This window comes from Paroedura picta, chromosome 9 (genome assembly GCF_049243985.1).
Source record: "Paroedura picta isolate Pp20150507F chromosome 9, Ppicta_v3.0, whole genome shotgun sequence".
NCBI classification, from domain to species: domain Eukaryota; kingdom Metazoa; phylum Chordata; class Lepidosauria; order Squamata; family Gekkonidae; genus Paroedura; species Paroedura picta.
In genome coordinates this window covers 5,734,791-5,750,239 of record NC_135377.1, presented here as the reverse complement: position 1 = coordinate 5,750,239, position 15,449 = coordinate 5,734,791, and the positions used below count along the sequence as shown (strand labels likewise).

The window sequence follows — 15,449 nt, the reverse complement described above, 5'->3', positions numbered from 1 at the left end:
AGAAAGCATGACTGGCCCAAGGTCACCATGTAAGATTGATGGTTCTGTGTACATTTGCATCAGAATTTCCTGGGTATAACATCGTGATTACTATACATGCTGGCTGCTATTGCAACTTTCTGCATAAAAGTGTTCCACATTCCCAGGAGTTTAGAGAAACTTTACACCATTTCCCCATAAATTAAATCAAGGAATGACAACAATAAAGTCAATTCATACCTGCGTCTATAACACACTGTGAGTGAACAAATTGCCTTTATCATCCTTGAATTAAGGATGAGAAATAACTCAGTGCTTGAGCACAGATGGTTTTTAAAATATATATATATATATATTATTTCTTACTGGTTCTCCTCTTTCTCCTTTTGGGCCAGGAAGTCCAGTTGGTCCAATTTCTCCCTTGACAAAAGGAAATGAGGGTTAGTGGAGATGTGTCGGGAACCCGCTTGCTAACTGGAAAAACAGGGTGCCCCTTGAAGAAAACGTCACGCCAGGCCTGGTGAACGATACAACAGGAACAAGCTTTATTTCAGCAACGTGGAGTCCGCTGGTATGGAGTAAGAGCTTCCACCGAACTCCAGGTGGAAGCTCTCTTTTATACAAAACCCACCTCCTTTGGCTGTATTGCCCCACCCAGTACTTCCGGAGGGAACATGCTGATACAATCATGACTCATGCACATATGCGAGGTTTTCCGGGGTTCCCGATGGCCCATTTTCCTGGAACAAAGGGCCATCTCCGGGCCCTTGTCAAAAGGTGGAGGGGGACATTGAGGTTCTTTAGCGGCCATTGCCACCTCAACGATCGGGTGGGGCGCCCAGCTGCCGGCTTGCCTGTGATCACCATGCCCTGCCTCCGTGATCGCGGGCGCCTCTGATGGCGGGGTTCGGTCTGGTTCCCAAGCCACCAAGGACCGAACCACGACATTCTGCCCCCCCAAAGGTCCATTCCCCAACCCCCCGGGACGGCCAGGATACCGCTTGTGGAAACGTTCAGTGAGTCGGGGCGCAAGGACGTCCGCTGCCCAGACCCATTCCCGGTCCCCCAAAGCGAAGTCCTTCCATTCCACGAGGTACTGCAACTTCCCCCTGTGGAGTCTAGAGTCCAGGATATCCGCCACCTCGTGGTGCTCCCCCCCCGGCAGGACCTCGGGCGCTGGCGGGGAAAACACGGGGTGCCAAACGTCACCGTCCGGAGTTTTTTTTAGAAGGCTCACGTGAAAGACGGGATGGATGTGCCGGAGGTTCTTGGGGAGCTTGAGCTTGACCGAAACTTCGTTGATCGGGGCCAAGACCTCGAAAGGCCCCAAAAACCGAGGGCCTAGCTTCTTGCTGGGCAAATTCAACCGGAGGTTCCGGGTGGAAAGGTAAACTCGATCCCCCGGTCGGATCTCCTCAGCTGGTCGTCTCTTCCGGTCGGCGTCCTCTTTCTGCGCTGCCTTGACTTTGTGGAGCTGCTCCTGCAGCGACTTCCAGCAGCTCCCGGCACGCTTCCCCCACTCGCGAAGGTCGGCCGATTCCCGGGCGGGGACCTCTCCAAGCTCCGGGAAGTGTCTCAGGTCTGTCCCGTAGACGACGGCAAAAGGCGACATCTCCGTGCTGCTGTGGTCTGCGTTGTTGTACGCGAACTCGGCCAGGGGGAGCAGGGGCACCCAGGTGTCTTGATGATAGGAACCGAAACACCGCAAGTACTGCTCCAGTACTTGATTAACCCGCTCGGTCTGCCCGTCCGTCTGGGGGTGGTAAGCGGAGCTCAGCCCTTGCTCGATGTCTAACAGGCGCAGGAAAGCTTGCCAAAACCGGGACACGAATTGTGAGCCCCGATCGGAAATCACCTTGTCCGGCAGCCCGTGCAGTCGGAACACGTGATCCAGGAACATCCGAGCCAACTGTGAAGCACTGGGGACACTGGCGCAAGGAATGAAGTGGGCCTGTTTGGAAAATAGATCTACCACCACCCAGATCACCGTTTTCCCCTTGCTGGGAGGCAAGTCTGTTATAAAGTCCATGGAGATCACTGACCACGGCCGGGTCGGGACCTCGAGCGGGTGCAGCAGCCCTTTCGGCTTGCCAACCCCCGGCTTGCAGGTCAGGCAGACAGGACAACCACTGACGTAAGCTTTTGTGTCCCGCCGCAGACTGGGCCACCAAAACCGCCGCCGGGCCAACTTCCAGGATTTTACGAAACCGAAGTGCCCGGCGGTCTTAGCATCGTGGCAGAGGCTGAGGGCTTCCCGTCGTAGCCCTTCCGGGACGTAGACAGCCTCCCCCCTCCGCCAGAGACCGGAGTCCAAAATCAAAGAGTCCCGGAGCTCAGCCAGCTCCTCGTCTGTCCCGTAGGCTGCCACTAGGCGGTCTCGGAGCGGGGCGGTCGCCGGGTCGGGCTCCCATTCCCCCCTGGCCCGACGCCTAGTGACGACCCCCCGTCCCAGCTGCTCCTCACCGAACACAGACCTGGTGCAGGGAGCGTACCCCTCCCCATGATGCGGCAGCCGGGAGAGGGCGTCCGCGAGGAAATTCTCTTTGCCGGGGATGTGACCCAGCTTGAAATTGTACCGCGAAAAGAACTCCGCCCACCTCATCTGCTTGGCGTTCAGGGATCGCGGTTGCCGGAGCGCCTCCAGATTATTGTGATCCGTCCAGACCTCGAACGGCTCCTCTGTTTCCTCCAGCCAATGCCGCCATTCGGTGAGGGCGAACTTAATCGCAAACACCTCCTTCTCCCAGGTAGACCAGTTCCGCTCCGTTTCGGCGAATTTTCGTGAGAGGTAGGCCGCCGGCCTCAGCTGTCCCGCCTGGTCTCGCTGCAGGAGAACCGCCCCGGCTGCTGCGTCGCTGGCGTCGACTTGTACCACCATCGGCTGGGTTGGGTCGACGTGCAGTAGCGTGGGCTCAGACGCGAAAGCTTGCTTGAGGGCCAGGAACGCTGCCTCCGATTTCTCATTCCAGCCGAGCGCTGCGCTGGGCCGCGTGGCGCGAGGACCTCTCCCCTTGGTACCTAGCAAGTCCGTGAGAGGAGCCACTACGGAGGAGTATCTGGGGATGAAGCCTCTAAAAAAGTTAGCAAACCCCAGGAAGCTTTGTAGCTGTTTCCGGGTGCGGGGCCTTTCCCAGTCCAGCACCGCCTGCACCTTCTTGGGGTCCATAGCTATGCCCTGGGCTGAGATGCGGTAGCCCAAATAGTCCAGGGAGGGACGGTGGAATTCGCACTTAGCCAGCTTCACGTATAGGTGGTTTGCCAGCAGGCGCTTTAACACCTCCCTCACCAGGGTCACGTGCTCTTGGGGATCTTGGCTGTAGATCAGGACGTCATCCAAATAAACAACCACCCCCTGAAACAGAAGGTCCTGCAACACCTCATTAATTAGACTCATGAAAACCCCAGGTGCCCCGCTTAAACCGAACGGCATCACTTTAAATTCGAATTGTCCCAATTGACAGTTAAACGCCGTTTTCCACTCATCCCCCTCCCGGATGCGTACCCGGTAGTACGCCTCCCTTAGGTCCAGCTTAGTGAACAGAGTCCCTTTGCCCAGCCGGGCCAGCAAATCCGGGATCAGCGGGAGGGGGTAAGCGTTCCCCGCTGCGATGGCGTTGAGGCCCCGGTAGTCCTGGCACAGCCGTCGGGACCCATCCTTTTTCCGGACGAACAAGACTGGAGCTCCCATGGGACTGGAAGCGGGCCGGATGAAACCTCGGGCCAGATTTTTTCCCAAAAATTCCCGGAGGTCCTTGAGCTCACCCTCACTCATTTTGTAGATGCGCCCTTTGGGCAGTACCGCCCCCTCTGGGATGTTGATAGCGCAGTCCGTGCGGCGGTGTGGGGGTAGCTCGTCCGCTTCCCGCTCGCTGAAAACGGCTGCGAGGTCTCGGTACTCTGGCGGGACCTCGGGCTCTGGTTTCTCCTGCTGCGCCGCCGCCGCTCCCCTGGGACGCACCGCCGTCCTCTTGTGGCTGGAATTCTCGCGGGGGACCCGATGCCGTGCACCCACCGTCAAGTCGAACTTCAGGGTCCCCGCCCGCCAGTCCACCACGGGGTTGTGTTCCTTCAGCCAATCCAGGCCCAACACCGCCCGATATCCCGCTACGGGGACCTGGATCAGCCACCGCAGCTCTTGGTGGTCCCCTATGTGGATGGCGATAGGACCCACCTCCTCCCCGAAAGGTCCCCCCTGAATCGGGCTGCCGTCCATCTGGACGAAAACCAGGGGAACCTTCCGAATGCGCTTCGGTAGCCCCAAAGCCCGGGCTATCTGGGGGTGGACCATGCTGTGGTCGCATCCCGAGTCCAAAAGAGCCTCCCCCACCCAACTTAGTCCGTTCTCCGGGTTCCGGAGCTCTAAAATTACCACGTTCGGAGGTCGCGCCTCATGCTGTAGGGGTTTTCCCTCGCACCGCGGGACCTGCTGCCCGGCGCCGTCTACAGCAGGTCCTGGCCGTTTCCCGTCGCCTGGACGCTTTCCGGTTCGTTGCGGAGGTCCTCCGCCCGGCGTGCCTGCTGGGGGCGTGTCGCACCTCCCCCCTGGGAGAGCCCGCGGTCCTCCCCCCCTTGCCGTTGGCACGCTGCTGCGAAATGTCCTGACCCCCCGCATTTCAGGCACAGTCCTTCCCGGCGTCTCCTTTCCCGCTCGGGGTTCGGGGGTCGTTTGGGGCGAGAGTTGTCGGGGCCCGGTCTTGGCGCCTCGGCTGACCCGCCTTTGGCCTCCCGGGGGGGTGCGGCGGCCCAACCCAGGCTGGCTTCCAGCTTGGCGACCACAAAACACCACCCCTCCAGTGTAGACAGATCTTCTTCCGTCCCCTTGATCACGGCCCATTCCCTGAGCTTCGGGTTAAGGCCCTCCCGGAAATACTCGATTTGGGTCTCCTCGTTCCAGGAGAACACCTTGCCTGCTTCCCTCCGGAAAATGTCTATATAGTCCATAACCCCCCTAGTACCCTGTCGAAGTCCCTTGATCCGACTCTTTGCCTTGTCCTCAGCCTGGGGGTCCTGGAATCGTCGGCGGAGCGCGACCACGAAGTCCTGCAGGTCCTGAGTTGCCGGGTCGCCGCGCTCGGCCAACCCCAGGTACCACTGACCCGCCTTGCCCTGGAGACACGAGGCCACCCCCCAGACCAAGTCCTCGGAGTCCTCATACCGGTCTCCATATCTCCGGGCATGCGTCAGCGCGTGGAGGAGGAACTGCGGGAGGTCGTCCGGCGTCCCGTCGAAACGCGCCTTAAGCTCTGGGGGGGAACGTTTTGGAGAGTAGTCCGACCCCCTCCGGATCCGGGATTCTCGGCGTCCGCCGTCTCGTCCTGCTCCGCTCCACCGGCTACCAACTTGCCCAACGACGCCGTGCCGCTCCCTGCCTTGCACGTCGCTCCTGCGTTGGTCCGGCTCTCGCCGCCCCGTCGGCTCACCCGCTCCCCCGAGATCCTCTGCTGTCTCGCCTCTCCGCTGGCCGTCTCGCGTACTCGGGACTGAAAACTGCTCCGGGTCGGGGTCCGGGGCCCGCTCACCAGTGCCGGGCTCGTCCTCGTCGCTGGAGGCGTCCTCACTCGACGCGATCCCCTCCGCCGTTGTATTACCAGTCCCTCCGGGCCCGGCCCGAGCTTGCTCACGGGCTTCAGCTGCCTGCAAGCGCCTGGCCAAGTCCGCCATGGCCCGCCGCAGGTCCTCTAGGGATTCCTCAGGTCTTACCGGGCGAAGCGCCTGCCTCAGCTGGGTGTCCCAGGTTGGGGCCAACCCCCCAGACCTCGGCGCGCTCCCCGCCGTGCTTGGGAACCCCATGGCCCGGCGCCTTCCCTTGGCCGCCGCTGCCGAGGGTCTCGGGGTCCCGGACAGCTGCTCCTGGCCCCCCGATTTTCGGAGGAAATCTCCCGGGGACATTAAACCCATGTTCCCGGGGTTCGTGGGGGTCGAGACCGCCTCGTTGCTTGAAAACGCCATCTCTGGATCCGTCCCGATAAGCGCTCGGATGCGATGCCGACCCTGGAGTTCGGTGGGAAGCTCTTACGATGTCGGGAACCCGCTTGCTAACTGAAAAAACAGGGTGCCCCTTGAAGAAAACGTCACGCCAGGCCTGGTGAACGATACAACAGGAACAAGCTTTATTTCAGCAACGTGGAGTCCGCTGGTATGGAGTAAGAGCTTCCACCGAACTCCAGGTGGAAGCTCTCTTTTATACAAAACCCACCTCCTTTGGCTGTATTGCCCCACCCAGTACTTCCGGAGGGAACATGCTGATACAATCATGACTCATGCACATATGCGAGGTTTTCCGGGGTTCCCGATGGCCCATTTTCCTGGAACAAAGGGCCATCTCCGGGCCCTTGTCAAAAGGTGGAGGGGGACATTGAGGTTCTTTAGCGGCCATTGCCACCTCAACGATCGGGTGGGGCGCCCAGCTGCCGGCTTGCCTGTGATCACCATGCCCTGCCTCCGTGATCGCGGGCGCCTCTGATGGCGGGGTTCGGTCTGGTTCCCAAGCCACCAAGGACCGAACCACGACAAGATGAGACATGAAGATTTTCAGTTTGATCCACTAGTCCAGGGTTTCTCAACCAGGGTTTCATGAAACCCTAGGGTTTCTTAATAGCCCTGGGTTTCCTGAATGGATGGGAGTTGATTAATTTATAGACTTACATTTGTTAAACATTTATCATATATAGTCATATCGATCTCCCCCCAATGGCCAATGATGGGCCTGGAGGGGGAGGGGCCTTAGGTGGGCGTGTCCACAGATATGCCTCCCAACCGTATTCTGCATGATCAAGTTACTTCTGGGGTTTCTCAAAGCCTGAAGAATGTTTCAGGGGTTTCTCAAGGGTACAAAAAGCCGGGAAAGGCTGCACTAATCTTTTAAAGCATACCAGATTTTGTGAACAGTATTGCCTTCTCCACCCAGTGTATGGAGAGCAAACCAAGAAAGACAACACGATCTTGGTGGAAAGAGGAAGTTGGTGGTTTCCTGGTTGGGTCAACAACGAAAAATGGGCAAGATGGTGGCAGAAGCAAGATCGCTGTTGACTTCAAAAATGGCCACTTGAGGCCTTCCCATCTTTTACCTCACTGACTTGCACCTGGGACAACGAGTTTGGACTCCAAATAAAGGTAATGGTAAAGGTATCTCCTGTGCAAGCACCGGGTCATGTCTGACCCTTGGGGTGACGCCCTCTAGCGTTTTCAGGGCAGACTCAATACGGGGTGGTTTGCCAGTGCCTTCCCCAGTCATTACCGTTTACCCCCCAGCAAGCTGGGTACTCATTTTACCGACCTCGGAAGGATGGAAGGCTGAGTCAACCTTGAGCCGGCTGCTGGGATTGAACTCCCAGCCTCATGGTCAGAGCTTCAGACTGCATGTCTGCTGCCTTACCACTCTGCGCCACAAGAGGCTCTCCAAGTACCAAGTGCCAAATGAAAAGGCACAGAGAATAACCCATAAGCAGAAAATGAGGGGCTTTTCTCTCATCCAGGCAGGTCTCATAGAGTCAACTGCAGGAACTGTGATCCTGCTCATGACCACCCTCTGGCCTAGATCTAATTCCGTCCCCCCTAGTTTATAGTTGCCAGACCTCCTGGTGTAGATGGGGGTCTGCTGCTGGCAGGTCCCACAGCTGACCAGTGGGGGATACTTACCCTGAAAGAGAGGGAGGCTCTGTCAAAGTGCAGCGACATGCCCACATAATGTCATCACATCAGGCAACACTCCTATATTTGGGCCAAAACTCTACGGTAGAAGCCGAATTTACAGTTTGCCCAAATACCAGAGCGTCACCCTGACAGGATGACGTCACTTCCGGGTCACATGGGCAGTGATGTAGGTAGGCATGTCATTGCAAGTTGGCAGAGCCTCCTGCTGCCTCCGGTAAGCCCCCCTCCCCATCCCCACCAGAGGGTCAGGCAATATTGCCCATTTCAGGTTTTGCAAAGTGAAGAAAAAATAGCATGAAATTATCTTCTGAACTGCAGTGCCGAAGAAACCACTTAGCCCGAGAAAAGAGATGTGTAGGCAGATAACCCACTCTGAGTGCTAAGCAGAAGCCGGCATTGTCTCCGTCTCTATTGAGCGGAGATACGGAGGTGCTCTAAATGCAATGAATTCCTAAAGGCTCCCTTCCCATTCAGCCGTCTCTCTCTATGGAATTTCATTTCGATGGCATTACAGTGGCTGTGCAGTTAGCATTTCTGCAGCCTGCTATAGATCCCGGCACATGGATGGGAGGCGGTTGCCATTAAAAATATCCCCTGTCTATTGTTGTCTGCCTATACTTTCCTTCCGCGCAGTAATTTCTCATGTCATTCGGCAGAAAGTCCCTCATCGCTTAAACTGTCACCGATTAAGATGGGGAATGTCTATTTATAGGCCCCGAGGAACATGAGGCCCTGTTCTCTCGCTGCTTTAAGTGGAAATGGGAACAGCGCAAAGGTGTTTCTATCTCGTGTCTTGAAGCACATCTCTTCAGCCAAGAAGAAGAAGAAAAGTTCCACAAAGTTGGAGATGTGTTTGAAGGTGGCTTTGTGGGTTACAAAAACGTTTCTTCGCCTTGTTCTGCTGGCAGACAGGTACTGCTCGCTGCCCACACAATCCTTCCACTGTATCCCAGTTTTCAGGGCTGAAGAAACAGCGCTGGATTTTATATTCAGTTATCTATCCAAAGGAGTCTCAAAGTGGCTTACAATTGCCTTCCCTTCCTCTCCCCATGGCAGATACCCTGTCAGGTAGGTGGGGGTGAGAGATCTCTGAGAGAGACTGCTCTGTGAGAACAGCTCCAACAGGACTGTGACTAGCCCAAGGTCATCTGGCTGCATGTGGAGGAGTGGGGAAATCAAACCTAGCTCAAAAGATTAGATGCTCCCGCTCTTAACCACTATATTCAAATTTGGCTGTTGTGGGTTTTCCAGGCTGCGTGGCCATGGTCTGGTCAATTTTGGTCCGCATTTTGCCAGTCTGTAGCTGGCATCTTCAGAGGTAGGACATGGCAGGATGGGAAACCCTCCATGCCAAATTACCAGACAGTGGCAATACAGCCTAGAAAACCCACAACAGCCAGTTGACTCGGACCGTGAAAGTCTTTGACCATTCAAATTCGGTTGGAATGGATTTCAACAGGACAGAACATGTGTTTAGGGTACAGGTACAAATGTTCTTCCAACCACTTGGACAGCACTAACCTTCTGGCCTCTCAAGCCTTCAAACCCAGGGTAGCCTCTTTCACCCTGAAAAGAGAAATGGAGATGACTTCTCATGATCATTCTCACTGTCAGCACACATTAGGAATCCTATTTTGTATCCTCTAGGGAATGATCCACAAACTCAGCTGGTTTGTCCTGGTTGTCATGGAGTCAATATCCACAATGTGATCAATTGTCTTTAGACAATAACTACCAACTCTCCATCCATCCATCCATCCATCCATCCATTCTCTCTTGCATCCATTAATCTATCAATTTTTCTCTTGTTCTTTCTCCAAGGAACTCAAGGCAGCAGAAATGGTCCCTTCCCCTCCTCTCTTCTGTCTTTACCACTCCCCTCCATTTTATCTTCAAAACAGGACTGTGTTACTTAAGCTGAGAATCACTGTCCCAATGTGCCCCAAGTGAGTTTCAAGGCAGTGTGAGAATCAGAACCCAAATCTCCACGGTCGGTCAGAACCCAGATCTCCACGGTCGGTCAGAACCCAGATCTCCAAGGTCCATCAGAACCCATGTCTCCAAGGCAAATCACCTCTGAATATCTCTTGCCGGGATGCTGCCATACAGTCCTTGGTTCTCCTGGATATACTACACACACCATGTGATAAGTAAAATAAATAATACTGCTATAAGTGAGCCATTTATTTCCATGAACTTCTAAAAAGAAACCCTAAGTGATGGAATACAAACTTTTTCTCCGGGTGGACAGGAGCAGTTGACTGTCTTGATGTTACCCACTTGTTCACTCCCAATGGTGGGCGTTACTTCAGGGGGAGGAGCATCCGTAACGACCGTCACTTTACACTGGAAAGAGAAAATCACTTGTTACTCAAAAAAAAAAATTCTATGGCCCCTCAGCCTCTCCTCACAGGGCTTGGTCCCTAAGCCGTGCATCATCCTCATCTATCTCCTCTGCACCCTCTCCATTTTGTCATCCTTTCTGAAGTGAGGCCTCCAGACCTGCACACAAGACTCCAGGTGTGGTCTGACCAATGTGATACACAGTGAGACTAGGACATCTTGCAATTTTGATGTGATGCCTCTGTGGATACAACCCAAAATGGCATTTGCCTTCTTTACCTACACATCACACTTTTTCGTCTTATATCCTGAATTAAACTTGTTTGGTCTTAAAGGTAGTTGATTCAAACTTGGGTCTATTGCTACAGACCAACGTGGCTACCCTCTTGAAACCACCTTCTAAGCAAGACATTTTGGGATGGGTCGTTGTGTTGGTTTGCAGGAGAAGAGGTCAAAGAGCATCTTAAAAAGCAAGAAGATTCTGCAGGATATAAGCTTTCTAGATTCAATGCTTCTTTCATCTAATGAAAGGAACCGTGACTCTCAAAAGCTTACCCTTCCGAAATCCCTATGTTGCTACTGGATTTGAATGGGCTATCTTACGTACACTCTTGCACATGGACACATGTTGGCTGCCCAGACACAAGCGTATGTTTTAATTTACCGGTCCAGAAGGAATGTCACAGCAGGTTTCCAGTTCAGCATGGCGTGAATCGCAGTAAATAACCATCCGCTGAAGGTCAAACTATGGGGAAAGGAAATGAAGATAGTACATTTTCAGGGAAAAGAATTTGAAATGATCTTGCTCAATCACATTTTATATCCATAATGTACAGTCATCTGGATTCTGCACAACACCATTCCCAGATGTTACCTTTTTTTACCGCGGAAATTCCCATTTCAGTTATTTTTCCTCCTCTTGTGTAAATCAAAACTCGGATACTTTGCTGTCTCACCCTTTTCTGTTTTATTTAATTCTTACATATACACCTTGCTTCCTGAGAAGACAAGACTCACTGGGCAATAAACAATGAGCCTAGGAAAGGCTAAAGCTGGCAGAAAAGGAAGACCCAAGAGGACATGGATCAAGGAAGCCACGGCCTTCTGTCTGCACGGCCAGAGACTGGCTGCAAAGAAGAAGGCACTTGGAAGGTCATTAATTCATTGGGAGGCTGTAAGCCAGAAGTGGCCGATGGCACTTAATAGACACACCCCACTTTTTGCTCTGATGTCAACCCAAAGCTTCCTTCATTCTTGTCTTCAGATCTTTCTTGAAGAGTGGTCTTCCTTCTATTTCAGTAGTGAGTCCAGCTCTTCTTGATATTCTGTCTGGCCTCAGCCTTAGGCTTGGTTGAACAGTTCTGCAGGCCAAGTGGAACTGGTTATGGCCCACGGGGCCCCGATCTTTCTCAGCAGAGCATTCCACCAAGCCAGGGCCAAGGAAGAAGAAGCTCTTGCCCTGGTCAAGGCAAGTCTCGCCTCTTTTGGTCCAGGGATTCGAAGCCGGTTTTGGTCAGATGACTACAATGCTCTTTGGGAGGTGTGGTGGGAGAGGCAGTCCTGTATACCGGGGGTCGTCAACCCACCTTGAGCCTTCGGGGAAAGGTGAGCAATACATTTAAATAAATAAGTAAATAAACAGATAAATAGATAAATAATACCATATAAACTCAATATATGCAAGGCAATTAAACCCACTCATTAACAGTGATAAAGTAAAGAATTCAACCCAATGAAAAATATCCAAAAATAAAAAGACCACAAATATCCACTGATGCAAAACTATGATCCTAAGAAGCTAAAAACGACTCCATCAACAATGGTGGTGTTTTTTTTTTAAATCCGTGACACGATTTCTTTCAAACCCTTTCATTGGCTGATGTTTGAACCATTTTGGCTCTAGGAGTTGACTTTATCCAGAGAACATTCCATATTCTCCCGTATGGCAAAGAGCAAAGAGAAGCAATGGCTCATCCTTCAAACAAGAGAGAAGATTGCTTCGTTCCTTGCAAAATATTGGGCGATAAAAGGCAGTACTCTCACCAGGATCCATAAAAGACATCAACATTGACTTTCCGTAATGCATACAGTTCTTTAAACACAATCGATGATTTCATCAATTCTCCAAAAGGCAGTTCATCTATCATAACGCCTTTAATGGATTGGCAGCCCTAAAGGTCCCTCAAGTCAATGAGGAAACTGATGTTAGAACTACAGAACGATGGCTTGGAAATTTTGTTCCATAATACAACCGGCTCCAATTTCCCTGCAGGCAAATGCACACACCCCTGGCACTTACGTCAATTGGCACGCTGTCGTAGAGGCGTTTGCCAATGACGGTCTTCCCTTGAATGTTGATGTTCTCTCGCTCTTCGATGGGCAGCGTCTGGACCAGTTTGCAGTCAATGTAGAGGGACACACTGTCAGACTGAATGCTCAGGGCAATCTTGTGCCAGTTGCGGTCAAAGAGGTCGCTGACACGCCCGTTCCGGAAGACGACCCTCACGGCATCTTTGGTCAGCCCGATGGCGTTGTACTCTAAGGCCTTGTTTTCACCATCAAGCCGGATAGAGACCTGTCAAATCAGAAAGATCACTCACTGTGAGTGTGACAAAGTGTCAAGGATTAATGCCTAACAGAGTCTGAGAACTTTTGGGTGACAGGCTGTTTAAACGGAATTTGGTGGAAAGAATCAGGTAAGAAGCGACAGTTGGGAACTGACAGTTGGAAGAAGAGACAGCTAAGCACGGAGTGTGGACAGGGAAGGAGGCACAAGGAGTGAGAGGATCAGAGAGGATCCCCATTCAATCTGAAAAGGGATAGAACTCCTGGTTAAGAGAAGTAATCCCTGAAAAGGGAGATAACTCTTAAAAACAGAGTCATCCTTGGTTTGCGTATGTAGAAGGATTTGGGGGACTTGAGTGTATGTTCCTGCCTTTTAGGTTTAAAGAGTCAGTGAAATTTAGAAACATATACTTGAGTGCTTAACACAGAAACTGGGGAAAAAACCTCTCTCCCCAAAGTTTCAAAAGGCCTTTTTGCATCGCAGAAAAATTTACTGGTTGGCAACCAATTATCTAGAGTTAGTGCTATTACAAAGTTACCTTGATTATATTACTGGTTCACCTCATATAAACTACCCCTGATTCTACCTGAGTGTCTCTCTTCTAAGTTAAACAAGGCATTTTGTTTCTTTTGAACTTTCAAAAGGTTCTCATGTGCCATTTCAGAAGCTGAATAGAAGAAGAAGAAGCTGAATAGAAGAAGAAGAAGAAGAAGAAGAAGAAGAAGAAGAAGAAGAAGAAGAAGAAGAAGAAGAAGAGTTGGTTCTTATATGCCGCTTTTCCCTACCCGAAGGAGGCTCAAAGCGGCCTTCCCATTCCTCTCCCCACAACAGACACCCTGTGAGGTGGGTGAAGCTGAGAGAGCCCTGATATTCCTGCTCGGTCAGAACAGTTTTATCAGTGCCGTGGCGAGCCCAAGGTCACCCAGCTGGATGCATGTGGGGGAGTGCAGAATCGAACCTGGCATGCCAGATTAGAAGTCCGCACTCATAACCACTACACCAAACTGGCTCTTTGTCTCTCCCTCCCTTCCCTGGGCTGAGCCAGCAGCAGCCCTAGACTCCGCAAGTCAAGTTGAACGCACAGTCCTACCTGAGGAATGCCATATTTGTCGATGATTTGCCAAATGTACCAATCTTCTCGCCTGGAGGACTTGCGAAATTTGAAGGTGGTGACAAAGGCATACTCATCCGGAAGGCCTTGGGGAAAGACATCTCTAGACAAGGGGAAGAATTGAGAAGCATTGAGTCAGTGCCCAGGCTGCTCAGAACTGGATAGCTGCCTTAACTAAGCCGCTGCTAACCGAAATGCATATGCCTCCCACTTCACACGTAGGTTTGCCAATTTCCAGGTGGGGCCTGAAGAGCTCCTGGAATCACAACAGATCTCTAGGCTACAAATATGAATTTCCCTGGAGAAAATGGCATCTTTATGAGGGAAGTACTATGGCATTATATCCTGTGGAGGCCCTGCTACATCCAAACTTGCTGTGGAGGCCCTGCTACATCCAAACAAGTACCAGCTGGCAACTGGCAGGAGGGGATGGTTAGGAGATGTACCAGCAGGAAAACTAGACCTAGGCCTGTGTTGTTGGTGAAGCTGTGACATCACTTCTGGTGTGGATTGGAAGTGATGGCATCAAGTTGCCAGCAATGTAGGGTTGCTCTGGTACTTGGGCAAAAACTCTATGGTAGAAGTCATTAGTTTAATCATAGAATTTGTGTCCAAATACCAGAGCACCCTGGCATCATTGGCCATGTGACTCACTGAACTACTGTGTGTCCTCAGGAACCCTGTCCAGGTAGCCTAAGAATTTGTCCTGCTGAAAAAATAACCAAAACAAGCAAGGTGACACACATTTCTGTAAGATGAATGGACATGATGCAGCAAGACCGTTCTGAAAGTATATACATGGATTATTTTTCCAGTCAGCTGAGTGAAGCACTCAGGTAAAAGTTAGGTTAAAAAAAGAGGAGAAATGGCTTACTCTGTTTTCTGCACAATGGGGAAACTACCAAGCCGAACGTAAGAGCTCTGGATCCCGTTGTCCTTCATGCCAAAGATCTCCCTCACGCTGAATGATTCCATCAGGTCAAATCCTGTCAGGAAGGAAAGTACAAAGATAGGAGGTGATGGGTTGTAGGGGACAATTGTGGTTTAAGGGGTACTGAAGATTGCAGAGGGGATGTTATATTGTTTCTCTGTGTGGTTTTGTTGTCATTTTACTGTTTTACACCACTATGAGTCAGCTGCCTGAAAGAGTGCCCTGGAACAGCTGCATAGTAATGCTCGTTTTCTGCCCATCCTTGTATATTTCTGTGGTTTTCTCTTTGTGGTCCTCTAATTTGATCCTGCACATTGGTTATGATCTTGGCGGTTTTTAAAAAACCTCTCCTGGGTTGATTGTACTTTTTCCTTCAAATGGATCAATTACAAGTAATTCTTAAGTCCAGCAGTTCACAGAAGGTCCAGGTGGGTCAGCTGCCAAAATGATTCCTCCCTCCAAAACATTGTTCACAAAAACAATAACATGGTTTCAAAGGTTTAGGCTTCCCATCCCAGTATCTCTTTCTCTCACTTTAGATCTCATATCAAGTTAATTCCACAGTGATGATTGACCCCACCCCCTTTATTTTGTTCCCATGCAACACTGAAATTACTCCTTTTCTGCATTGGAGATGCTACTGTTTGCCTCCTCACCAATCCCTTTTTCAAGTCAATACCAGCAGGGAATTAAACTTCACACAATTCCTTTAAACTTTTCCAAAATCATTTTTTCCCCCCAGTGATTGGAACTAGCGATAGTCTCATATCTCTAGACGCATGCTGCTTGTAAAAAAATACAATAAAACAAACAATGAGTGGAAAAGTAATCAATGGGGATTGTTCATCAATGAAGGGAATAGCATG

At 51.6% G+C, this 15,449-nt stretch overlaps 1 protein-coding gene across 1 annotated transcript in view; it reads right to left on the bottom strand.

The window, feature by feature from the left end:
* Nucleotides 1–15,449, bottom strand: part of COL22A1 (collagen type XXII alpha 1 chain) — a 142,652-nt gene that overhangs the window by 76,029 nt on the left and 51,174 nt on the right. Inside the window, exons 5-11 of the mRNA XM_077351434.1 lie at nt 14,527–14,638; nt 13,632–13,755; nt 12,275–12,550; nt 10,640–10,720; nt 9,865–9,978; nt 9,154–9,198; nt 346–399 (exon numbers count right to left, since the gene is read on the bottom strand). Coding sequence (XP_077207549.1) covers nt 346–399; nt 9,154–9,198; nt 9,865–9,978; nt 10,640–10,720; nt 12,275–12,550; nt 13,632–13,755; nt 14,527–14,638 — 806 coding nt within the window. The remainder of the gene's footprint in view (nt 1–345; nt 400–9,153; nt 9,199–9,864; nt 9,979–10,639; nt 10,721–12,274; nt 12,551–13,631; nt 13,756–14,526; nt 14,639–15,449) is intronic.